The sequence below is a fragment of the Micropterus salmoides genome, unplaced genomic scaffold (genome assembly GCF_014851395.1).
Source record: "Micropterus salmoides isolate LMB-PRFRI ecotype aquatic unplaced genomic scaffold, ASM1485139v1 Ms_hic_scaffold_8, whole genome shotgun sequence".
NCBI lineage: Eukaryota > Metazoa > Chordata > Actinopteri > Centrarchiformes > Centrarchidae > Micropterus > Micropterus salmoides.
The window spans coordinates 35738208-35763782 of record NW_024044570.1 but is presented as its reverse complement, the minus strand read 5'-3'; the positions used below and the strand labels follow the sequence as shown (position 1 = coordinate 35763782).

At 42.5% G+C, this 25575-nt stretch overlaps 1 protein-coding gene across 4 annotated transcripts in view; it reads right to left on the bottom strand.

Moving 5' to 3' along the window:
- The window catches only part of ckap5 (cytoskeleton associated protein 5), a 38841-nt gene that overhangs the window by 9092 nt on the left and 4174 nt on the right, over positions 1-25575 (bottom strand). The window contains exons 2-34 of one of the 4 annotated variants that reach the window (XM_038705310.1): positions 24508-24609; positions 23100-23293; positions 19448-19654; positions 17641-17812; positions 17421-17553; positions 17196-17296; positions 16923-17036; positions 16659-16763; positions 16409-16498; positions 15967-16131; positions 15696-15824; positions 15439-15597; positions 15193-15294; positions 14567-14677; positions 13941-14033; positions 11331-11516; positions 11142-11236; positions 10826-11009; positions 10510-10670; positions 9094-9268; positions 8651-8764; positions 7825-7953; positions 7493-7687; positions 7254-7380; positions 6731-6816; positions 6298-6408; positions 5562-5684; positions 4076-4225; positions 3778-3981; positions 3565-3700; positions 3246-3439; positions 2949-3121; positions 509-532 (exon numbers count right to left, since the gene is read on the bottom strand). In XM_038705310.1, coding sequence (XP_038561238.1) covers positions 509-532; positions 2949-3121; positions 3246-3439; positions 3565-3700; positions 3778-3981; positions 4076-4225; positions 5562-5684; positions 6298-6408; positions 6731-6816; positions 7254-7380; positions 7493-7687; positions 7825-7953; positions 8651-8764; positions 9094-9268; positions 10510-10670; positions 10826-11009; positions 11142-11236; positions 11331-11516; positions 13941-14033; positions 14567-14677; positions 15193-15294; positions 15439-15597; positions 15696-15824; positions 15967-16131; positions 16409-16498; positions 16659-16763; positions 16923-17036; positions 17196-17296; positions 17421-17553; positions 17641-17812; positions 19448-19654; positions 23100-23293; positions 24508-24564 — 4499 coding nt within the window. In that variant the 5' untranslated portion in view covers positions 24565-24609. The remainder of the gene's footprint in view (positions 1-508; positions 533-2948; positions 3122-3245; positions 3440-3564; positions 3701-3777; positions 3982-4075; positions 4226-5561; positions 5685-6297; positions 6409-6730; positions 6817-7253; positions 7381-7492; positions 7688-7824; positions 7954-8650; positions 8765-9093; positions 9269-10509; positions 10671-10825; positions 11010-11141; positions 11237-11330; positions 11517-13940; positions 14034-14566; positions 14678-15192; positions 15295-15438; positions 15598-15695; positions 15825-15966; positions 16132-16408; positions 16499-16658; positions 16764-16922; positions 17037-17195; positions 17297-17420; positions 17554-17640; positions 17813-19447; positions 19655-23099; positions 23294-24507; positions 24610-25575) is intronic. The other 3 variants (XM_038705311.1, XM_038705312.1, XM_038705313.1) reach the window with 3 other exon arrangements.

Sequence of the window (25575 nt, the reverse complement as noted above, 5' to 3'; positions counted from 1 at the left end):
GGTGCTATACAAATCCAGAGCACTACTTACAAATACCAGACTTGAGGGTTAATGTAATGTGTACAATCTGAATGCAGGGAGTTCTGCGTGCTTGCTCTCACTGAATGATGCGAATATAAAGTAAATAAAGTAGCCACCCTTCACATCCTGCAGTAGCCGTGCCAACCTATATTTGGCAGACCATTTCAGCAGTTTGAGGAGAAACAGAGAGAGAGGTTATCCAGTATTATGTTAAAAGCAGACACGTGGCTATTTTCCCAAGCACAGACTAGGTAAAGCAGCGCAGATGTCTTTCGATAACATGGAAAGGGCATTTTGAACATTAGTCTGGTGCTTTACCTACCATTGACAGTGGAAAAGGACAGACCCTTATTACCTACTGTGTGAAGAAGCATGACTCAAACTCAAATGTTCATTAGTTTTATGAATAATGAGTATTACATTGCAGAATAGAGTTCTTAAAATGACATTATGTGGAAAAGAGGGGCGAGGAGGAAGAGGTACTCACATCCTATACGTGCGATACATTATTCTGCTCCAGAACGGAAGGCAGGCAGAACAGAGGAAATCACACAGGAAGAAAAATGAAGGGTTAAGAGACAGACTGAAGGCAGGCAGGCAGCTGGCACACCAGCCAGCAAGAGACACATATACTGAGGTTGGCTTCACAGATTAAATTTTCTTTTTCCAATTTTCTTTTCAAACAAAAGCATCTGTGAGAGCAACCCAACATGCAACGACTCCATAAAACAGGACAAGAAGAGGAGGACAGAACAGCTGCGAGCAGAACACAAACATCCAAAAGATTTATGGCATTAATCTAACTACAGTCAAGCAGCATGTAGAAATGTGTTATGGATCAGACAGATTAAAGAAGTGATTGGTTGACAGAATCAATGAATAACATGATTATGAAAAAGTGTTGGAAAAGTTTCACATCAGGCGACAACCTTAATAATAAAAAGTTAACTACATCAGTTTGGAGGCATACTAATCTTCTGTCTGTAAAAACATATGCTCCCCGAGTGCCAGTGAAACGCCTCGTTATCCACAGTGATTTACAGACACAGGAAAACAGACTGTGGACAAAGTTATTTTCTTCACCCAACCAGCATTGGCTGGAGGTTTTGTTGTGCAGTATGTGTGTGTTGTAAGTTGAATTCTAAATCTCCTGTGAAACGCCTTTTTGAAAGATGCGGTTAAAGTTGTCAAATGGCTTAAGTTTGGCTAGGTTTTGGAAAAAATTGAAATAACTACATTACTTAAGTCACATATGTAACTTTATGCAACCTAAAATTTTCAATAACTCAACTTTGACTTTTGGTTCTGTATACTACGTCACATGACATGGATGGGTTACACTGGAGTTAGGTGAAAGCCCAGACCCAAACCAAAGCTATTTGACACCCTGGGATGAGAATGGGCACGAAATTTCCATTACTGATCTAGGTCTACTTTTGCGTTGGAGAGAAGGAAATGTTTAGCATTAACACATCAAGATACAGATGAGTGACAAAGGAAAGAAATGAGCAGCATGGAGCCTCTCAGTATGGAGTCAGGCCACCACGAGCCTCCAGAACAGCTTCAGTCTGTGGAACTCAGCTGGAGGCATGAACACCAGATATTCCCTCCTTTAAATCCACCACATTAAAATTAAGTTCATCTCATTGACATCTGAGAGTACAGCAGACGGAAACACAGCCAGACAGAGCAAGAGTGGAGACAGACAAAGATAAAACTCTGATCTGAAGATCAGAGTTTAGATTCCATCATTTGGTGTTATAGATGGTGGCTGTAAAGGCCGCAGCATTTTATTCACATTATTTTCCTACTCAACCCATTCAGTGAGCCCTGGTGCACGAAGCATCTGCATTTGGAGACGTTTCTGCATCCTTTGTTCAGGTTTCTCCTTTATTTCGTCCTCCGTCTGTATATGATGCTTCCAAAGATATATTTTTTTTATTCAGTGTCTAAAAGCCTAATCATGCTCACTGTGAGTGAATGCTGTAAAATAAACAGCATGGAGGAATGAATATTTATTAAATAGGTAAATAAGTTCTAACTAGTCAGATGTTTAAAAGGAAGTGTGAATCTGTAGACCTCACAATTCTGATTCAGAGGGTTACCATGCCATCATAAAACAGATTATCAATGCATCACAGTTACTTGCTACTATTAAAAACTGTGTAACCTGTTACAATACATGCTTCAAATAAACAGATGAATTTACTTCCGTTATCTTTTAGTTTAGTAAGACGACTTGTTTTAGAGGTGCGATGCAAATTCTCTCTTTTATTTATTTTTAAACAGTGCTCATTGGCCATCATTCTTACTGTAAGAGGCACTCAAATAAAGTAAAAGCAGTAAAAAAAATTTGGTATTCTCTATGACATACAGTATATAAGAGTGTGGTCGCATTTATGCAGAGATAAACACTCTATAGCATATTCCTTTGGCTGCAGTGATAGGCTGCCTGAACGCTGTAGGGAGGGGGACTTGCCTTGTTCCGCTGACTGGCAGATATGGGTGAGGTCTGATTATAGACTTTTGGCACCGAGACATAATCTTAGAGAATCGCGATGCATCGAAGAAATACATTTTTCCCCCGCACACGTGTCATGTTACTCTAATTATCTGGAGAATGTTTTAATAAATTTTGTCACCTTAAAAGTGGCTAAATGTGTAACCAGAACAACAGTCATTTTAACTTTGTTTGAATAATGTTTTGTTAATTTACACTAGATAGAATGAATTGTGTTCATATCTTGCATCTATTTATAGTAACTGGCATTCAAGTTCTTTGGACATGAATGTGTTGCTTATACAATGAAGTTTTGTTCTTCAGTAATATGCATTTCTTGGTGAGCAAGTATTATTTGCCAGCTTTACTGGTTTTTATTCAAGCTAAGGTTAACTTCTCCCACAGCCCTGAGTCAGAGGTGACCTACTTGAGTTTGTTGGGGTCTTCCTGTGCGGGCTTGCGGAGGAAGGTGGCATTGGGGTTAGCCGGATGTTCTCTCTGAGACCTCTCCGTCGCGCTTGGCTTGGCAGGAGCCGCAGGAGTCTTCTTGGCGGAACGCTTGATTCTCTCTTCCAACATGCTCATGTCTTTCTCTGACAACTGGAAAGGATAGGGTTAAGATTAAAGTCAAATTACACAGATATCCAGAGTAGGTTTTAGGGCCGACTCTTACGACACACACACACACACACACACACACACACACGATAAAGATAATTCTTACATTTCCTATTAGTTTGTAGACTTGGTCCCCACAGACGTTGTAGACTGCAACCACAGTGTTGAGGGCAGCGTTGCGGACAGATGTGTCTCTGTCACCAATGTGAACGGCTATCTCCTTCAGACACTTGGCTGCAGTAGGTTGGCATACATTCATCCCATAGCCCTCTATCAAACAACCCAGCTCGTCCAGACATTCTGAGGACAGGGAGGAAACCACAGAAGCAAACAGTTAGTAGAATTGTTTCTGACAGAGGACAAAGTGTTTGGACAGAGCTTGGTGCAGCTTTAGCCAGTCAGCTCGCTGTCTGTAGAGACCCTACCTGATCTCTGTTTGGAGTTCTTGGACTTGGTTCCTTCCATGAGGAAAGGGAAGACCTTGGATGCTGGGTAAACCTTACACAGCATGGTCAGTATGGCCCGAACATCTTTGCGAACCACATCCTTTGACTCTCCAACCTGAAGAAAACAGTAGAAACTATGAGCAAGAAAAGCTCTTCAGTGGCTTGTTCCATCACTGTGTGATGCATGCTCACCTTGAGTATGAGGTAGGGGACGAAGGAGGTGGCCTCGTACTCAGTCAGGTGATAGTTTTCTGAGTTCAGCATGGCAAACAGCAGCTTTAGATACTCCAGCACCTTCATCAGGACTGTGGTGTTGGTGTCAAAGAACCGCAGAGTGAACCACTTCAGAATCAGGTCCAGACAGCCGATGGTGGCTTCCCTCTCACACTCCAACCTCTGTCAAATACAACCGCACAAACAGGCTTTATTACCAGAACTAGCCTCCTGCAAATATTTAATACACAATATATTTAATTAAACCAACCACTACCTCAATCATGAATCCTATAGCCTTGACGTGTCTCTGGAAGTCAAAGTGAAAGAGCTCATCCTGCAGCCACTTAGCGAAGCAGGTGGACATCTGAGTTTTCAGCTGCTCCACATATTCATCTCGAGGAGTAATGAAGTTCCACTTCAAAATCTACAAAAGAAACACTGTGTTAAAAGTGATCCCTCTTTTACACTCTTGACAGTTTGTGGGATAGACAGAGGAAAACTGACATGTTGATTTCCAATTGTGCCAAGTCATGGTTCAGTTATGAAAATCCTAGGGCACCACGGAGTGGCTCTCCTGCCCGGCTACTGACCGCTCTGTCAAATGAAGAGTTGATCGCACTGGACGGACAGACTGTTGTTTGAACTAGGCTACAGAAACTTTCACTTAGCAGTCCACCAGTCTGGTTCTGAACAAGTTTGAGTTGAGAAATAAGCACTCCAGTCGCTGAATCTACATATTCCGACTTTCTGAGGCAAGAGCCCTACTGTGCTTCCTATTAAGAAATTTCCCATAGAGGTTAGCTTACATTAGCTTGCAGTTTACTGCATGCAGCCTCCGGTGCTCATGAACCACCAGTGTCTAGCTTTCCAATAAGTTAGCATGTCAGTGGCCACATAGGCTGTTTCTCAATCTGCGTTCTTGAGAAACGTCAGTCGCAGCCAAAGTACTGTTCCAATTCAAAAGTCTGCAAGTACAGTCAAAAACCCAGATGTGTTCTCACTCCGTTTTACCGGGCCTGCATTGGTGGTGGTGACTGGGTGATATCCCAGAATGCATTTAGCCGCCAAAAAGCAGAAATGTCGGACGAGAAAACGCACAACTGAAATTTATAATCCTGCCATTCTTGTGTGCCATATAGTAGTTTTAAGAGTTTTTTTTATGCGGGAATATAGTTGTTTAAACTCCAAATTTGTGGTTGATTTCTCACAGAGCTGATTTAAAAAAATTGCTACGACGTTTTCGGAGATGTGACGTCCCGTCCGCTAACTGGTCCGGCTGTCATCAAGTCCGCTGTTGTTCCAATTGCTGAATGACGGACTGCGTGCTCCCGTTCCTGGAGTTTGTACTCCCGAGCCAAACTTGCCAAATTCGAGCTTTAAAGTACAGAAGTTCGAACTTGGTATTGAGAAACAGCCACAGTCATGCCATAGCTACTTATAGCTAGTTGATGATTGTGCATGTATCGCTTTATTATATTCAGATAGTCAATGATTTATATTGGAGGAGGAAAGTCTGAGAGGGGCCTGAGAGGAGCAGAGATAAGCAAGGATTATACTTGCTTAACATGTTTACCATATACAAGTATGGTAAAACAAGCTGTGGTCAAAGACTTGTTTGGTTTCATATGGTTTGTGTTGCTCTTTACCAGAAATGGATTGTTTTCCTGTTTTAGTAAATCTAATTTCAGCACCACCAGTCAGCGGACTCCCAAAGGAACAAAAAGTCTCCTCCATGCCATGTGTTTCAGCCAGTCGGGTACCTTAAGTTGCTTCTCCTCTTTGATCCTCTGCTCCTTTGCACCGGGGATGAGGATGAAAATTGGCCCAGACTTATCTTCATCATCCTTTACGCTTTTGGCTGCAGGCTTCTTTCCGGCTGCGCCCTGAGAGGTGAGGAAACACCACAGCGTGAGGGAGGGTGAGTGAACCAATATGCTCCGCCTGTGGATGTGTACTTCTAATTGGGTGTAATCGTGTTTTCTCATGGGATTTTGTTTGTTGAGTGATTTGGCTGTTATGCTGAAAAGATCTCAGTGCAGGTTAACACAAACAGAGTGTGGAAACAAGGAAGTGAAATTATTCCAAAACATGAAACACAAAGTGACATGGGCCCTCCTCAGTTGGTGGTCATTTAGCATGCATATAGTGCACCTTTTGATTACTCTCATGTTAGTATGCTGTTACATATTAAAAGCTTAAAACAGCTGTCTGCTGTTTCACCCAACAACTGTGTGTCCACGTGCATCTGGTTATAGTGGCAGAATTAGTGATTAGAAAGAAACAGGATTGGGCCGAGCAAAGACCCAACCAGGTCAAAGCGGAGAGAAGCTGTTAACATCTGTCAGGCCAACAAGTCTCCACTGAGAAACTCTGCCCACATCTGCTGCTCGTGTACTCCAGAGCTCACGGCTGGCTTGAAGAAGTAGCAGCATGTAGATGAAGTGTAAAGACATTCTGGACTGAGTTTCCTCACAAGGACACCTGCTGCACATCTACCTGTTGACTGCCAGCAGCAGACTTCCCTTTGCTGGGGGGCTTTTTACTAGCATTACTGTCCTTGTCCTTGGAGGGAGGGGGAGGAACAGGTTCCTCGGGAGGGGAGGGAGGCTGGGTGAGTAGAAGAACCACATCATGTTTACACGTCACGATCATGAAATGACAAAAACCAAATGGTGTGCAAAAAATGTGTCAAATGTACATGCCTAACAGGGCTGACAACAACTGAAGTACGAATGGTCGGCATTTTCACACACAAAGTGTCTAAACATTTTAAATCACACAACTGATGGGTCAAGCTGGATATGTCCTTCTCATTATTCATTACTGAAATGAAGTAAACCCAAATCCAACCCCCCTTCAGCCAGACTGCATTAAAACGTATATTAGGCAGCATAAAGATATCTAAATGTGCTGATCCAGACAGACATACCTTCTTAGCAGCCACTCCTCCTCGGACCTTCTTAACTTCAGGTTTACTGTCAGTAAAGTCCTCACTAGCTGGCTGGGACCTGGAGGCTGCAGAGGACAGGACATAGATCAGGTTTTCACTGTTACTGAAATAGAGCAGGAGTTAAGATGTTGTTTTGGGCCCTCACAAATGATCGTTGACTCCGTACAGACACCAGCCTGGTGAAGGTGAACATTTCGTTTCAGCCATTAAGGAGTTAACATTAAATAGCTACAGCTGATACAATCTGTCAGCTGGTAAAGGTCACGGCCAATGGCGGCTAAAATTAAGACGTGTGCGAAAAATTGAGCGAGGTGAGATAAAAGGATGGGTTTGTGTTGAAGTTTAGTGAACACAATTATTTTGCCAAATGTGAACAGGATCCAAACGTTCATCAGCTATCTGAACCCAATCCTACTTTAAATTAAAAAAAAAGTGTACAACTAGTACAAAGTAGCACAGAAATGGTTTGACCCTGAGACTGTGGTTGTACGATCATACAGACCTGAAGCAGCTCTGCTTGGCTCTCCAGAGCCTTTCCCCCCTCCAGCTTTGGCAGGAGCTGCGGGTTTAGCCGGCATCACGGCTCTGGCCTTTTCCAACATGGCTACCACCTGATCCTTAGAGGCAGGCTGCAGGGAGGAGGAAGACGACAGAGAGCCATTAATTATTGCTAACAAATCACCGTCTGAGGTACGGCACTGAAAATGTATTCAGTCATGGCCCAATATATGGGATCAGTACTTTGAGTTTCCCAGTAGCCTTTGTCATCTTTTCGTAACCCAGGTGCATCATGAAGGTGGGCAGAGCGTCCTGAGCCTTCTTCCTAACGTCTCCATTTCTGTCCTCCAGGCAGGTGTAGAGCTGAGGGATACACAGCATCAGATCCCCAGGCACGGCCCTCAGGGTGGGCAGCTTCTCTGCTAACCAGCCTAGCACCTGGGTGGTAAAGAGAGTTTCTCCGATCAGCATCCTGTGTTCTATGATTTTGCTCAGGAAAATGTACATCTGAAGTTTCAGTTGTCTCTAGAAGGTACAAGCTGAATAAGCAGTAGAGTTTGTTTATCGGAGTGTACCTCCTGTCGTAGGAAGGGATTCTCTCTCTTCAGCTCCTCTGACAGGTCTTCTCCCTCCAGCCACTCCTTCATCCCAGTCTGCTCCACCCAGGCCTGCAGAGTGGTCATGGCAGCCGTCCTTACATTAAGCTGCAGAGGAACAGAGATATATAAATCATTACCATACCTCACTTTAGTCAGCCGTACTGTGTACATAAGCTCAGGTTGCAATGTAATAGTTACTGAAAGGTTGTGTGTTGTGTTTGCTGCCACAGAAAAGAAATAAGAAGTCCCGTCTGCTATTCTTCACAGCACAGTTGGTCCAGACTGTGAAAAGCTAGCTAGTTAGCAACAACGAGTCAGACTAAAGTCAACTAAAATAGCTTAAAACCGGAGGCATCACATGTTTGAGCGGGAAGCCGTGGTACAGTAATTAAAGTCATAACCTACTATTTAGGTTAACAGTATTTGTTAAAACATTTTCAAACTGAATATAGCTCCCCCCCCCCCCCATGTTTTTGTCCTGTGGAGTTTCTTTGCCTCAGCCCCGCTGATAGAAACTCGCATGATTCGCATTCTGTTTGTTGAGACATAATGCTCCCCTGGGATTGGAATTCCAACAAGCCTAGCTGTACTATTCTATTCTTCTATTCTAACATTTACTGCCCTCCCTCTATATAGTTCTGTTTTATATTTCCATCACATTTTGTTTTGATCTCTCCTGTAATATCACAAAAACTAATAAATGAATTAAGCAGTATTTAAAAAGGTAATTCTACAAAGTAAAAATTAAGACAGATGTATGCATTAAAATGGTGTTTCTAATGTGAGTGTATGTTCCCAGTACCTTGCTGTCTCCCAGTACAGTGATAATAGGGATTCCCAGTGCTTTTACATGCTGCTTGAGTCCAGGTCCCATGGCTACAGCCAGCTGCTGCAGGATAGTAAGGGTCTGCTGGACCTGGTGACCACAGACATGGTGGTTAGTTTAGCTGACATTTCACACACCACATTTTAAAATCCTATTGTAGAGAAAAGTAGTTAATAATACTTCTCTAGAACAAAAACTTAAAACATTCAGACACCAAATTTGACGGGCCAATTCAGAGCACTGCCATTTATGAATCATTTTCCTGCTGTACCGAAAACCTACTGAACCATGACCCCAAAACTGAGGTACATCCAAAACCGTGACACCCCTACTTATCTCAAATGAGACTGAATGAAACAAGTGACAAAATGTTGAATAAAGGCCCATCGTTTCATCTGTCTACACTGTCCCTTACTGACCAGGATCTTGTTGGAATCGCCGAGTCGTCCTTTCAGGGCCAGAGGCAGCTCTCCGATGTTGGCTGTGATGAACTTGGCCTCTGAGATGATGGCTGCGACCTCATCCAGCCCCTCCTTCCTGATCTTCCAGTTCTTATCCTCAATTTTAGACACCAGATCGGATGTGATCTTGTCACTTAAAGACCAGAGAGAACAGAGTGAAAACGGGCACAATACCTCACAGAATCAAGGTGGGAGCAGATAGATTAACCTAGTTTCTTCCACCTAGAGTAAAACAAACAGCAATGGGATATGTGTGCATATACTCAGTGTCTATAAATTGCATAGCAAAACTTGCCAAGTTACAACAAAATTAATTTATATTATTCCAATATTCCATCAAAAATCACATATGATGCAAGATTCAACACAGACAAGTCTAAGTCAAAAATGAGACCGAGTCCTATTCCAAGTCTAAAACATAGCACACATCATGTGGTTTCGTGGTAGAAGGAATAGTTTGGATTTTTTAAAGTGGTCAACATCCCACATTCCCAGTTTGGACAAACAGACAGGAGTGCCGGCATAGAAGCTAAGTTACGTATGGCTATGGACCAGGCCAGCAGCAAAATGTATTTAAAAACTTAATACTTAAAAACAAAAACACCACACACCTCAAAACACACCTGTTTGAGTTTTCACTCTCTTTAGAAAATCTTCACTGTTTTACCTCACAGTCTGAGTGTGACCAGCCTTGGAAAGTGATGTGAAAGAAATAACGCAATACCCTTTCTTGAAAGTCAGCTGGCTGAATTATGGTTAACTAACTTAGCCATCGTACCCACGTTCATGTAGCTTGCTTGCTAACCCGTTAGTAAAGGGCAACTACAGAGGCAAATACAAAGTCGACATTAGATTTGCTAAACGTTCGAGCGCTTGCCACCTTCAATGCTACCATCTGCTTCCTATAACATGTAAGGACACCATCTCATACAGGAGAGTGATCTTACGTCGCAGTATGGTAGCTAACATTAGTTCCGTTTGCACTGGCACTAATGTTACTCAAAGATGGGGCGCGGTTATCTCATCTGGTATAGTGCGCGCCCCCTACACAAGGCTGAGCCCTTATTGCAGCAGTCCAGATCTTTCCCCGTTTCCAGATGCTATCCACTGTTCTCTCTCAAATAAATGCAAAAAATGCCCCAAAATCTCTTTGAAAAGTTACAGAATTGATACATAGAACATCCTAAATGAACTTGTGTTATACACTGTAAATCACTGTTTTGGATAATTAGAAAATTTGTTTTATTTAAACATTCTGATTTTTAACAATGCTTAATATTAAAGCCAATAATGGGTCCACCATTAGTTCACATCATTAGTCAATTAGTGTTGGTGTATTAGTGCAGGTGTCCTACACAGTCAGTGTTCAGTTACCTGATATCAGTCCTGGGCAGTAGGTCCATGATGTCGTGTCCTCCTCCTCCTCCGCCGCCTCCATCTTCTTCCTGCTCCTCTCCTTCATCACCATCCTCCTCTGCAGCTGCTGCCGCCTTCTTGGTGAATCTGATTGGAGCTGGTGGAGACTGGCCCTGCATCTGTAAGGTGACCGCAAACAAAAAGAGATCTTATTTACCCAGTCATGTCCATCATTCCCTGTACACAACCATTTTTGTCAGGATGACCATGTGGTGAGAAGTCCTTATTTTAGGAGTTTTTTTAAAAAGAATCGGATCCACCCAGAAGTCCCTACTTTCTCAAACTCAGCATCTATCTGTGCGAGGAGAGCAGGTTTCTCGTCTTCAAAGAACATGCGCAGAGGAGCTCCCATATAGAGGTGCATGACTCCTAGCAGGGTGATGGCAGCCGTCCGAACAGCAGGGTTAGTAGCTCCTAGAGCTGTCTTCACGTTGTTGATGAAACCCTTCACATTGATACTGCAGAGAGGGGAGGTAAAAACATTTATTGAATGGTTTAAAATGAAAGTAAGTTATTATACTTATTTCTGTAATCCTTACTATAATAATAATAATAATAATAATAATAATACAATAAGCACTGTAAATTACCCAGCAAAGCCAAACTCCTTCATGGCATTAGCCAGCCAGTTGAGAGTCTCTGCCTGGTTTTTTGGGTTCTTCTGTGCAAATGCCATAGACACAACCTGACAAATAAGACAGATTAAATACAGGTTATCTTCGTCAAAGATGAAATCCAAAGATGACGTTTTGGAATGTCCAGAGTAAGGGGCTAAAAACCTGTTCTGCAGTCCAGGGCAGTGAGCAGGCCTCTCCAATAGCAGTGAGTCCCTCTTTGGCGTTTCCACCACATTTGATGTCTCCGACCTTATCCACCAAGGCATCCAAAACCACAGAGGCAGACGTCTTTGAGAACTGTCCTCTCTGAGCTATGAGAGCCACGATGTGCAGCTTCATCTGCATCACCTATACAGGAAGAGAGGAGACCATAACATTAGAACTGGTACAGCCCAATCTTAGTTCTGGCCCGCCATCAGGAAGGCTGTTTGGAGCAAGGATCCGGGGGGGGGGGGGGGTCGCTGAGGAGACATGAGCAAGGATAACAAACTCAGATTTTATTTGTTAAGTGAAGTAAGAAAATTTTATAATAGTACTTAATAAGGGGCAATTCAGAATGAATGAATTGTTGCAGTACATGTATTGTGAATTCTCCCCTATCAAAACAGGTTAGTGGGTCTGACGTGGCTACACACGTGGGCACGAGCTCCTTGTTTACAAAGCGGAATATCTGACTCCGCCCACACAGACCTGAAATCTTCAACGAGCTCGCGTGTTGCATCTGCCGAGGTAGTTGCATTTCTGAGAGTTTGTTGAACTCTTGCTAGTGCTTTGACTCTTCCATATACAGTGAGGAAAATAAGTATTTGAACACCCTACTATTTTGCAAGTTCTCCCACTTAGAAATCATGGAGGGGTCTGAAATTGTCATCGTAGGTGCATGTCCACTGTGAGAGACATAATCTAAAAAAGAAAAAAATCCAGAAATCACAATGTATGATTTATTAACTATTTATTTGTATGATACAGCTGCAAATAAGTATTTGAACATTTGGTACAGTAGCCTTTGTTTGCAATTAGAGGTCAAATGTTTCCTGTAGTTTTCACCAGGTTTGCACTGCAGGAGGGATTTTGGCCCACTCCTCCACACAGATCTTCTCTAGATCAGTCAGGTTTCTGGGCTGTCGCTGAGAAACACGGAGTTTGAGCTCCCTCCAAAGATTCTCTATTGGGTTTAGGTCTGGAGACTGGCTAGGCCACGCCAGAACCTTGATATGCTTCTTACAGAGCCGCTCCTTGGTTATCCTGGCTGTGTGCTTCGGGTCATTGTCATGTTGGAAGACCCGGCCTCGACCCATCTTCAATGCTCTAACTGAGGGAAAGGTTGTTCCCCAAAATCTGGCAACATGGCCCCGGTCATCCTCTCCTTAATACAGCGCAGTCGCCCTGTCCCATGTGCAGAAAAACACCCCCAAAGCATGATGCTACCACCCCCATGCTTCACAGTAGGGATGCTGTTATTGGGATGGTGCTCATCATTCTTCTTCCTCCAAACTCGGTTAGTGGAATTATGACCAAAAAGTTCTATTTTGGTCTCATCTGACCACATGACTTTCTCCCATGACTCCTCTGGATCATCCAAATGGTCACTGGCAAACTGAAGACATGACATGTGCTGGTTTAAGCAGGGGAACCTTCCGTGCCATGCGTGATTTCAAACCATGACGTCTTAGTGTATAACCAACAGTAACCTTGGAAACGGTGGTCCCAGCTCTTTTCAGGTCATTGACCAGCTCCTCCCGTGTAGTTCTGGCTGATTTCTCACCTTTCTTAGGATCATTGAGACCCCACGAGGTGAGATCTTGCATGGAGCCCCAGTCCGAGGGAGACTGACAGTCATGTTTAGCTTCTTCCATTTTCTAATGATTGCTCCAACAGTGTCTTTGGACAGCTCTTTGGTCTTGGCCATGTTAGTAGTTGGATTCTTACTGATTGTATGGGGTGGACAGGTGTCTTTATGCAGTTAACGACCTCAAACAGGTGCATCTAATTTAGGATAATAAATGGAGTGGAGGTGGACATTTTGAAGGCAGACTAACAGGTCTTTGAGAGCCAGAATTCTAGCTGATAGACAGGTGTTCAAATACTTATTTGCAGCTGTATCATACAAATAAATAGTTAATAAATCATACATTGTGATTTCTGGATTTTTTCTTTTTTAGATTATGTCTCTCACAGTGGACATGCACCTACGATGACAATTTCAGACCCCTCCATGATTTCTGAGTGGGAGAACTTGCAAAATAGCAGGGTGTTCAAATACTTATTTTCCTCACTGTATGACGGTGTATCTGTGTGTGTGTGTTTGTGTGTGGAGGAGCCGCAAAGCTTTGTCCTTGCAGAAACACCAACAAAGAGAGGACATAAGTGCCGGAACACCAGAACAACTTTGCCCAAGTCAACATTTCAGGCTATGAGCAAGATGGGCGATGTACAATTTTCGTTAGCTACTTCATCACTAAATCCACTTCTGAGAAGTTTTGAGGCGAGAAATCAACGCTGTAGATTTCCAATATTGGCAGTGTTACGAAAATTGATGGCGAATCAAAAATGTGCTTAAATGTTTTTGGAGTTGAGAAGCTCGTGAAACAGCTGGTTTGTGTGTGTTGCGTTGAACATTACGTCCTGACGGTTATGTGCAGCAATGAAAAAGCATCTGCAATGAAATAGCAAGTCGAGACAAGTTGAGCTGGTACCAGCGGTGGAAAAGGGGAAATAGCAGCTGCTGCCGCATCGCTTCTGGACTCGGTCAATCAGCACAGACACACTTACCTGGAAGTTGGTCTCCTTCCAGCCTGGTTTCTTGGCCAACATCCTGACTAAGGCTTGGCAGGGCATGTCCGCCTTATCCATGGTCTCTACAGCCTGGAAGCATACATGGATCCACAGATTAACATTCCTGCATATTATTGTCTAACAGGTAACACGTCAGCATTTTCCACGGCTTCAACCAGAGTCAACGTGTTATGTAGAGATTTCAATAGTTCATACTGAAAAGTTCATAGTAATAGGATTCAATCAAAAGGGGTTCCTTTAACATCAATACTACTATCTACTGTAGTACAGAGTAGGCCTACAACTAATGATTACTGCCAATATCAATTACATTAAGGTGTTTTATTAGAGCAAAGGTCCAAAACTAAGATATTCTGTTTACTTTTCTTACGACAAAGAAAAGAGTCACATTTTCACTAACAAAAACCACCACCATTTATTGATTATCTAAATTGTTCATTTTGTGTCGATCTCCAACTCAAAATCGACAAATCATTGAAGAACTAGAACCAGGTATAACAATTTGTGTCTTATGAAGACGACTGCTGGAATATGAGTGGCACCGTAGTTTTTGTAATAATTGGCCATCATCACCAAGGAAGAAAAAAAAACAAAGACATTACCCTCTGGAACTCTTCCATACTAGCTAGTCTCTCCTTCCAGTTGGCTGAATCCAGCTGCTGTAGACAAATAGCAGGAAGTACGCCTGCTGCCAGCTCCTCAGACACCTCAACCTGACAACACACACACACACATACACCTTAAAACTAGACTGTTGGTATTCACCATTCCAAAATCAGTTTCTTTTTGTGTGAATAACCCTTTCCTGGACTGAGTGACAGATTATCGTTTAATTCTTCTTTACTTTATGTATTTTATATTACACATATTTGCTGGCCGACAGTTAATATACCAGGGTGGCTCAAGGATCTCCAAAAGACAGCTAAAAAAAAAAAAAAATTATAGAGAAAATCATTCTGACTGCTCCAAGAGCCTGACAGGAGAGTGTGACTATGTGATGAAAGAGAAAACCATCTTCTCTTTGGACTAACTCTAGCTCAGGGGAACTCTTCCAAACCAGACTAGTCTGAGAAGATGTTTCTCAACTTCAAAAAGCCTTGAAATAGGTGTTGGTAAGGGGGCAGGGGTCATCCTATATCTGGGCCTATACTGCGTGCACCCATGGTACTGCGCCACAGCTTTTGACAAAAGCTTCAAGTGAATGGTAAATGCTTGCACACAGACTTACCGACAGTTCACTTTCTGTGAACTCTTTACTGTCAGAGGTCTTCTTGTTTTTTCCACCAGCTGCAGAGGTTGGTTTGCCTTTCTTAGATGGACCTGCTGACGGCTGCAGAAAAGAGACAAAAAACGGTCAAGTCCACCTGTAGACAGTTTATACCACCTAATTCTTTTGGATCACACAGCAAAGTTGGGGAACAACCGGGTGACAAAGTATTTTTAATTTATAAATTTTAGTTTGCTCTGAGTATACCTTGCTGGCAGCAGCAGACTGAGTCTTCTTGGGTGGGGCAGAGGATTTGGATGGAGCTTCAGCAGGGAGAGGAGTTTTAGCTGCTGGCTTCTTGTCTCCCCCTCCACCTGCACCCTTCTTCCCTCCAGGGAGCTCCACTTTATCAGCAGACTCCTTTATCTGTTAACATGAAAAAACAAAGGTTAGCAGTAAATGAATAATAATGGACTGATGATGAACTGCTGAACTTCATCTCCCTTCATCCTTCTGATCCTTACCTTGTCTAGTTTAAGTTTATCCAAGTCAGTCAGGAAAGGGTTCACAGCTTTCTCTCCCACCACTTTCATGGCTGTCCCCAAAGCTTCAAAGGCAGCGTCTCGTACCTCTGGAGCAGAGTCATTCACTTGCTGAAATGGGTAAAGAGAAAAGTACACTTTTAAAAGACGTTTTGAAAAGTGGGAGCTAAATGTCTCTTTTTGTTATCATGTACAGTACTAGTAAAAGAGAGGCAGTAGAACTGTGAAGATATTCCACTCAGGGTATGAGTACCTTGATGAGAGCAGCACAGAAGGGTTTGAGGACGCTCTTTGGCAGTGTGGCCTGTATGCAGTGTCTGAAGGAGCGGGCCAGAAACAAAGAGGCCTGCTGCTTAATGGAGGGGTTCTTATTGTCCATCACAGCCAGGATGTCCTCAGACAGGTTCTGGAGGGTGGTCTGTAAAAAATATTCTCTCTTCAGTATAAACATGCACACCATGCGCACCAACACTTGAAGTGAAATCACCCCGTTTTAGAAATAATTTGCATGTATAAGAAAGGCCTTTGACATTGTGCCTTAACTTTCTCTCTCAACAATAAATGTTCAAAGCATAAAAAAGGTTCCTTCCACTGAATTCATGAAAAACACAGTGGGCTGTCCAATAAAGGGTTTGACAATGTATTTTTGCTGTAGTTTTCTTTGTTCTAGATTGCTAGATGAAGACTGTACTTACTGTGAGGAAGATGGCATCAATAGCCTCCTGCAGGGCCTGGACAACCTGAGGTTTCTTCTCTTTGAACTTCTCCAGAATAGTTGGGACCACCTGAATACACACACAGCATTTAGCACTAAGCAGTGACTTGTACCATCACTCAACTGCTGTTTCATTTGAGCAAAGCCTCTATGTCATATTACAGTGTTAGCTTTTAAATGATCACGGCAAACTCTGCTGACTACTCACTGACTAATATTGCTTAACTTACTTGTCCTGCATATGTACCAAACTTCTTCCTGAGACCAGAGGCTAGTCCAGCCAGACATTTAGCTGCCAGTGACACCAGCATCACATTGGCATCTTTCCCCACAACCTGGAACATAGAACTTGTAAGCGTACAATGTAGTGTCACCAGACCCCCCCTCAGTCTAAGTCTTTTTGATTATTTGTCTTACATGTCCTTAGTTAGTTCCTAACCTACTTCCAGATAAGACTGCCTAACTGAAAACGTGCAAAGTATTTCAGTCTTTACCTTCTTCAGTGCTCTGACAAGGTCTCCATAGTCTCCATTCTCTAGTTTGGGGTTCTTAGTCAGAGTCTCTATGGCCTCCAGAGCTTCTTTCCTCTCCTGCCACTTTTTAGCTTCCTGCAGAAATATACAGAGCAAGGTCACATATCGCAACATTTAATAATCTAATTACTAGCAAGACACTTAACCCCTAGTCTCTCCAGAGGCGTGCGACCTCTGACATGTTTTTTGGATAAAAGCATCAGCTAAATGAATAACTGTAATGTAAAAACTTACTATTTTGTCATAGAAGTCTTTGGGCATCTTGCTCAAAATATCCACAGCTTCCAGCAGCTCATAGGGATCCACTGCTGCTGCCGTTTCTTCCTCATCCTCTTCTGAAAGAGGAACAGAAAAAGAGATGGAACCAACTATGACCCTACAACTCAACATCAAAAGGACAACAACAAAAGCTAAATGGCATATAAACCTGTTTGTAGTTTGCTACCTAGTTAAACCTACCATCACACTGTTCTCCTCCTAGGGCATGCTGCTGTTCAAACTTCGCCTTCAGGTCCTGCTGTGAGCGCAAAAACCTGGTTTGCTTGGGAGGGGCTGAAGGCAGCTTCACCCACTCCTCCTCCAGCTCCTTCAACTGCAGAGACAAACTGGCACCGTTTAGTTTATCCTGATTGTGAAAGCTGAACATTAAAAGTTGTCTGTGCAAATATGAGTGTCCCACCTGTACAGAGTTAATGTGTTGCAGCGGAGGTCTCAGAGCATCTCTGATCCATTTGTAGATCTCTACAGCAAGAAGCTTGGCTTCGTCTCTCACCGCCTTCTCTCTGGACTCAAACTGCTTGGGTAAAACCTTCACCACGGGCTTCAACGGCACTATCTTAGATCCAAACTCACTATGGGAAGACGATAACAGACCGAGAGGTGACAAATGGTTAGGATCACTGGCAGGAGATGGGAGATTGCCATACTAATAATGAGGGCGCTCTGATCGATCAGTCACCGATCATAAATCGGCCGATAATGGCTTTAAATAGTTTGATTGGTGGTCTCTAAAAAGGCCGATCCGAAAAGCCGATCAGAGGACACAATACTCGCCAGACAAATTTTCAATGGCAGCTAAAATGGTTTCACTACGCGGTCTGAGCAGTTTTCAAAGCTAGCTAGCACCAAAGTCCTTTTCAGACAGGAAGCGACTGATGCATCCAGTTAATCATTTACAATGAGAGTAGAGCTGCAAACAGAGAAGCAGAGCAACAAGCAGGAAGCAAGAAAACTGCGACTCTAAAGAGTCCACAACCGCTACACTCACCTCTGTTCGTAAAGTGGTGAGCGAAGTTGTGGCCAGAGCTACAATATGAAAGTCCAATATGAAAAGAAGAAAAAAAAAAACCAAACTAAAACCATAATTTCAACCAGCTTTCGACAACGAGATGACCCGGCTACTGCAATCAATTAGAAAATTCAAGGGGGCCCAAATGGAAGCTGCTCGGAGCCTGGGGGGGGGGGGGGGGGAGATGTGACTTTTTCAATGCCTGATACTGTAGGTATAGGTACTTTTTCTTTTGAATGTTACAAAATGTTGTAAAAAATAAATAAAAATCAATAGCATGACAAAAGATAATGACCATCCTTGTTCAGTCTGTCATTCGCTAGCCTTTGGAATACAAGAGGAATGTTTCTTAATCCAATAAGCCATCTTCTGACAATCTTGTAGGGATAATTTGGTACAGGGAGCTCACGGCTAAGGAAGGTTTTATGATTTAAAGAGGTCATATTCTGCTTTTTGTCTTTCCCCCTCTCCTTTGTTGAGTTTTATATACCTTTTTTGTGCATGTAATAGGTTTGCACAGTGAAAAAGCCCAAAGTCCAGCCCAAAGGGAGTTCCCATCTCCCACAGAAAACACTGCTCTGAACAGCTTGAATACAGCTCGTTTGTAGTCCAGCCGCTTCCCTTTAAAAAAAGCAAAATGCGCCTTATATAACTCTCGCCAAGCGGCTGTTCAGACACGCCCTCAAAAACACCGGTGGAAATAAAAAACTAACAGCACACTGAGCTGCAGCACACACCTCAAACTACCTTCCAGGCAGTCAGTGGACATAAAGTTGTTACCGTGATGTAGAGACAGAGCTCAGTTAAAACTTCATGGATGAAAGATACTTTTGCCGTTGATGTAGCTACAGTAGTGTTTGTTTGTTTTAGCCTAGTTATTGTCTAACTAGTTGGCCATTATTAGCTGGTTGGATGTCAAAAAGCAAAATTAACAAATGTAATAACATTTGGGATTGCTTGTTTACCATTTGCATTAAATCACACAAATTTCAGAATTTGTCTACATTAAATTTTGTATGTGCAAATCACCGGTGCATTAAAAAATGATAATGAAAACTAACAGGACTGTTAAAGAAAAATGTGCGCTCCACATAGCATAATCTACAAAACGTGTGCCTTCTTTTCAGCTAGTCTCCAATGGGTTTACATTAAGGGTTTCTTGAGTGTGGTCATTCTGAGCCAGTAAGGTAGCACTGACCTGAGAGCCTTCCTCAGTGTCTCGATGCAGACCACCACTATCTTTGGGTTCTTGTTGTCCAGTCCTTTGAGTAGCTCATCTTGAACCACCTCAGCCTTCTCTATCTCGATGTACATCAGACAGATATCCATGCCCAGCTCCTTAGCCCGGGCCTTTGGCTGGTTGAACACTTTGGTCACCACGCCGGACACCACCTCACCTGTCGTCCTGTAGCAGAGGGCAGAGTACAAAACAGCTTGTCAGAACACACCAGACATCTTTATGAACAAGGTTGACTTACACAAATGTTTAAAGAACAGTATCCATAGAAATGTCTGATTTAATCTGATGAAAAGATTGTTTTTCATTAATATCTTCACCACATCACTGACAACCAATCCAGGTAGCATTCATTCATGTTCATACAGAGTGAAAATCAACTTGCAGAGTTGAAACTTCCTTTGGGGGGGGGGGGGGGGGGGGGATTGGGTTCACCAGATATTAAGATCTCTGGACAGTAAATAAGCACTACAGCAGCACTATAAACAGCAGGCTATGAGTACGCAGTGGCACTCCCCCACATATACTGGGAGAGCCTCTCATACAGGAGAGACACTAGATCAGCTACAACACAGGTACCCTCACAGAAACTCTCAAAAAAGGGGCATAAATAGTAGGGATGGATGGGTATTTCTCCTCGATTCCTTTCTGGTATCGACCGAAAGAGCCCAGTATTGAGTAGAATCAAAATGTCTCCAGTCAAACCAGCATAATGGATCCTTTTGTAACTAGATCGCGGCATGTTCATCACAGTTGCAAGTTTATCACCGCAAGTTTGGCTTTCCGTTGGTCTCATCTTCTGGTATCATTTAACACTCCTCTGTACATTTTTATTTGCTGTTCACATCACCCATCACTGATCGATCGCTGCGTTCCATCACATCAATTAAAATGCTTTTGTGGCGTAGCAGCGATCAGCTGATTTTACTGACTGAGCCTCCGACTGCAGCTGCGATTGCTTCAGGTGTCGTTGGTTTGGTTCGGCTGGACGTGCAGCCTCTTTTCTTCCGTTTGAGAGTCTTAAGTGTAGTTTAATGACTTGTTTAAATGGACTCCTTACTCGTTTTATACTTGTGACTTTCGTTTTGGAGGACTCCCCAATAAAGGAAAAGGCACTCGGAGATCTTTCAATTCAGTACACTGATCGAAAGTTATCAAAATAATTTTTCCCGTTGTTTACTTTCAACACACGTATCAAAAATGACCATAAATTCATTTCCCACAACTTATTTGGTCACTAAACTATTTAATTTCTCCTCCCTCATTCAAATATATAAAGAAACTCCTTCGTATAATACTACCCATGAGGATGAAGTAATTAGGATGAGGAGCGATCTGATCCAATTTCCCAATACTTTTATGTAACAGTTACTTGAAACAAGAAAAAAGTAAAATAGATAGCCTTGCTTGTCCATAAAAACAATAATAGGCTACCAATCAACTACTATGGCTTTTTATGCAAGGTATCGAATACTCTATTCGGTATCACTTTAAGGGTACTGGTTTTGGTAGTGGTTTCCAGTATTCCTGTGATTTGGTACTGGCATCGTAAAATTTTAAACAATACCCAGCCCTAATAAATAGGCTCCTGAGACTATCAAAGCTGTGTCTGCCTCCTCTTTCCAGCAGATAGACAGACTGACAGTAACTGCTCATGGCTGCTCAGCTCTGACTACCAGCACCCAGGCCACGCACACAGCTATGCATGTTTCACTGGGAGGTTATGGTCAGTCAGTTACTCTTTCACGCTTCACAAAATCTTCTCATCATCAATGATGTGGCACAACAACAGGAAAACATTAGGAATAGTTAAAAAAAAATGATTATGATTGCTCATTGGACTCTTCATAGTTGAGGGGGGATCATTAAAAAATAAAAATAAAAAACACAATACAATCGAAACTTCAATATGTTAAAAACTGGTCTGACTTCTTTCTAGGTTGGAGGCTCAGCAGGATTACTACTGTGTATCCCTGACATTGTGGGTTCAAAGGTCTGACAGGCTCATTGCTCTTATAGACCTTTCTCACGGTGGACCTTTTGACTTGACAAACAGCTGTGACTAATGTAATAATCTCTCAGTTCCGGTGTCCTTGTATCAATATTGTCATAAGTTGCTATGAAAAATAAATAAGACCTATTGTCTTGCAAGTAAATGGTGGGTGGGGCTGTGCTGTCAGTATAGCTGGGAGCGCTTAATGCTCCCTGCACTACAGCTTCTCTTTCCTCAGAGAGACTGTCCATACTCACATTCCTCTTCATCCACTCACCTACACCACTGACATCACTGATCACCAGTGTTGGACAGTAACACGTTACTCGGTAACGGTAGTGTAACAGATTACCATTTCCAAAACAGTTATATTATTACAGTTACTAACCCAAGTCAGGCTGCATTACTGCACATACAATCCTTAACTGCACGGCAGTGTCACAATCTAAGATGCAAAGAACATTGTGGTTTGTTGTAAACTTTGTGTGACCAGCAAAAAGCTTTCAACTGCAAACAATTCTACATCAAATGTATTGAAGCATCTGCGACGTGAAAACTTATAGAAAGAAAGTATGGCGTAAAGCAACATTTTAGGTTTTGTAAAAGCACTGATTACTGCTCTTTTCTCCTCCAGCCAACAGTGTTAAGAAACGTTAAGTTTAAAAAAAATAAAACACACACATACTCCTTGCAGCCGTTACAAATATGCTTGGTTGAAAAGTCCGGAGAGACGGCTTTGTTTTGGGGAGGTAGTGACAGTAATATAGTCACATAACGAGTACTGTAAATAGTTACTTTTTCCACCCATTAATAAGTAATTTGCCCAACGCTGATCACCACTGGGGTTGGGAACCAAGATAGAAAAGATTCGGGTACCAGTAAAAAATGATGATACCTAACCGTGTTAACCCTGTATTGTTGCAAATACAGGCTATATTTCTTCAAGGCAGGGCTCCAGACTGTGACCAAATGCTTGCATTTTGCGATGATTTTTTTTTTTACAGCTACTCACACGTGCAACCTACAGAGCCGAGCCCCCCCCCCCCAAGTCCTGTAAGATCATATTTTTTTATCTTATGAACACAAGATATTAGGTTGTTATTATCTCGCAGTCAATATTGACGAGCAGCTCTGTACATCGCGCTAACGTGCATATGTTACTATAATGTAGCTATCCTTACAAGCTAGGCTACTTACATGTTTGAAGGGTGTCTCAGAGTTTGACAGCGTCAACATGCATACAAAGAACTGCAAAGTAGCACATCTCCATAGGCAATTGTCAGAACACCAGCAACAATCCTTCAATCAGCAAAAGTAAAATGATACCTGGCACAAATTTAAACAGATTTCAGAAGGCCCTAACAGTCCTCCACACACACACAAACAAAACAAAACACATCACATCAGGGAATCAATGAGAAACAGAATTTAATTGAAAACAGTCTAATGATACCCAAGCCTAATCACTACATCCTCTGTGTCTCCTCCTTTATTTACTACGAAAAAGTCACCCCATTATCTCTGATGGACTACAGTGATTTGTCCATCAGGGCTATTTTTGTTGTCTGAATGCTCGCTAATGCCAGACTTTTGAATAAACTTGGCAGGAAAATTACTTACTTGCCAGCTACATGGGCATTCTCAATGAAGGCCAGGGCAGCCTCCAGGCCTTTAAGCTGAGCCACAGCATTAGAGTCAGTGACAAACTTCTTTATCAGTCCCAGGTACTTCCCCCACTCTGGACTCTTCTCATCTCCTATCCTCTGGAACAACTTGAGAGCTTCTTCATAACCATTCAGACGGGCTTTCCACACCTGAAGAAGAGAAAGAGTCAGAGAGAAACTGGTAAAGAACAGAAACTGAAAGAGGTATACAAAGTTAAAATCAACTGGGGTTTGTTAAACCCTTCCAGTCCAGCTTCTTTTATCCCCCCTGTAAGAGAGAGAACAAAACTAGATGCAAGTGAACACATTCCTTAATAGTTCCTAGTTAGAAAAAGGATGTCTGTATCAAGGTGTGTTCACACTGAAGACGAATCCAGCGTTTCACGCCACTTGATTACATACAAAGTCAATGCAAAGATGCGAATTTGCTCCAGGTGGTGCGGAAGATGCGAAGAAGCCTATCAGCCTATCAGGACCAGGCAGAGCGGGGGAGTGAAATGCTGCTGCTAAAGTACGGGGAAGTGTAGAAGAAAGAGCCTGGAGCAGCGCTGCTGCTGATCTGAACTCCATTCAGAAAAACAAACATTTAAAAAGTTGTTGTCCTGCTGACAGACCTGACAAAGCATGAGTTCATATGTTTAACAAATCATGCATCATATTATTATTTCGGCATCACTTTGATCCATTTATTGATATTAAATCAAATGTAAAATAAATGTTTACTTTGGGTTCATACAGCTGTAGATCAGGTTGTGATTATTCACTTTATTGGGTTGTGTGTGAACTCTTTGGCATTTGTCCAGTGTTTGCACTTTCCGAGGAAAGTGTTGAGAGGATTAAATTTGCATTGTATGTGAACACACCATAAGGGACACTTAGACAGGTGAACAAGTCTTAAACCTACATTCTTTATAGTGGTCACCAGGGGGCGACTCTACAGGCTGCAAAAAGAAGTCAGATTTTATGTAAGCGTAAGAGAGAATGACCCTCCTTCTCATTTATTACCTCAGTAAATCATGAGTTTATGGTCTACAGCATGATGTTTATTCTAAAATGATGGTCCCATTTAGAGGAAAATAGATGATAAAGCAGGGGATGCATTAGGGCGTGGCTACCTTGTGATTGACAAGTCACTACCATGGCGACCCGTCAGGTGTAGCAATGCATATGCACCCCAGCTCTGCCCTCTTGCCTAAATACGGTCACGTGACCTTCTGCATGCATTCATTAATACTGAGACTGAACAGCAGCAGCGAGGTCCCTACTGTATTGTGGGTGAGATATGACAAACAGCTCTTGTCATTCTTTGACTAAAGGGAAGTCTTTTTAAACTGCAGAGAACATAGAGGACAAATATCAGTCACCTTGTGTTCACATTTCTGGTCGATGGGAAGCTTCATCCATTCGCTATCGTCCCCCATGGCTGCCACTCGGGGGCGGGTGGGCTTCCCCAAAAAGGTACTCAACTGGAAAAAAAACCAAACAAAAAAAACAACAGCATTAGCGACTTTCCTTCATGACATTCATCTGTGGTTTACTGATGCACCCTGAAAATCATCACAGAACTTTTACTGTCAGCAGAGCACTGCTTCAAAACAAAACTCCAAATTTCATCAGATTAATTGGCTTTTCAGCATCATTCACAGCTCTGCTGGGGACATTCATCAACACTTGGACTGAACCGTAGCAAACTATACTCCCAATAATTGAGATAAACAAATACACACAAAGGCCCTGCATTTAGTGCCATTTCCAAATTTAGAGAGGGTGCAACATAATACATCATCCACACAAATATCGTGCTGCTGTAAACAAATAAGATCCATTCACCCATCGGCAGTATGTAATCTAGATCAGCGGTTTTCAAACTTTTCCCCCAAATGGATACAAAAGAATATTAGAACATGGGCAGATTCCTTTTTTCAGAAAACAAACATGGGGGATTTTTACCAGAGCCCAATCAATAATGGATTTTTGAAGCAGACACAACTGCTTAATAACAAATGGCTCAGTTCCTGCTACAGTCTCTGCAATCTCAAGTCCTGTAAGAGTTAGTCAAAGATTCTTTATTGTCGGAGTCCAAATCGTCTAAAGTAATTTCTTAAGTTGCAGCATCAGTCACCCACTCCCAGGCACGCACTTACTTCCATTTGAAAGCGAAAGCATGCGATTGTCTAATGCACATACAGGAAGGGGTTCATATTTCATATTGATCCATACCAGTCTAGTAAACAGGCTAAAGACATCCACATCTCTGCAAAATAATGTCTTGCAGGCAGTCTTACACATAAGCAATGCAAACTAACCCGGGAAACAGCCGAGACACATTTCTATTATGAGCAAGCATGGTCAAAACTAATAACTCTTCAACGACGTGTCCACTCGTCACACATCTTAGGAGTTATCAATGGGCTACTAACTAGGCTTGGGCG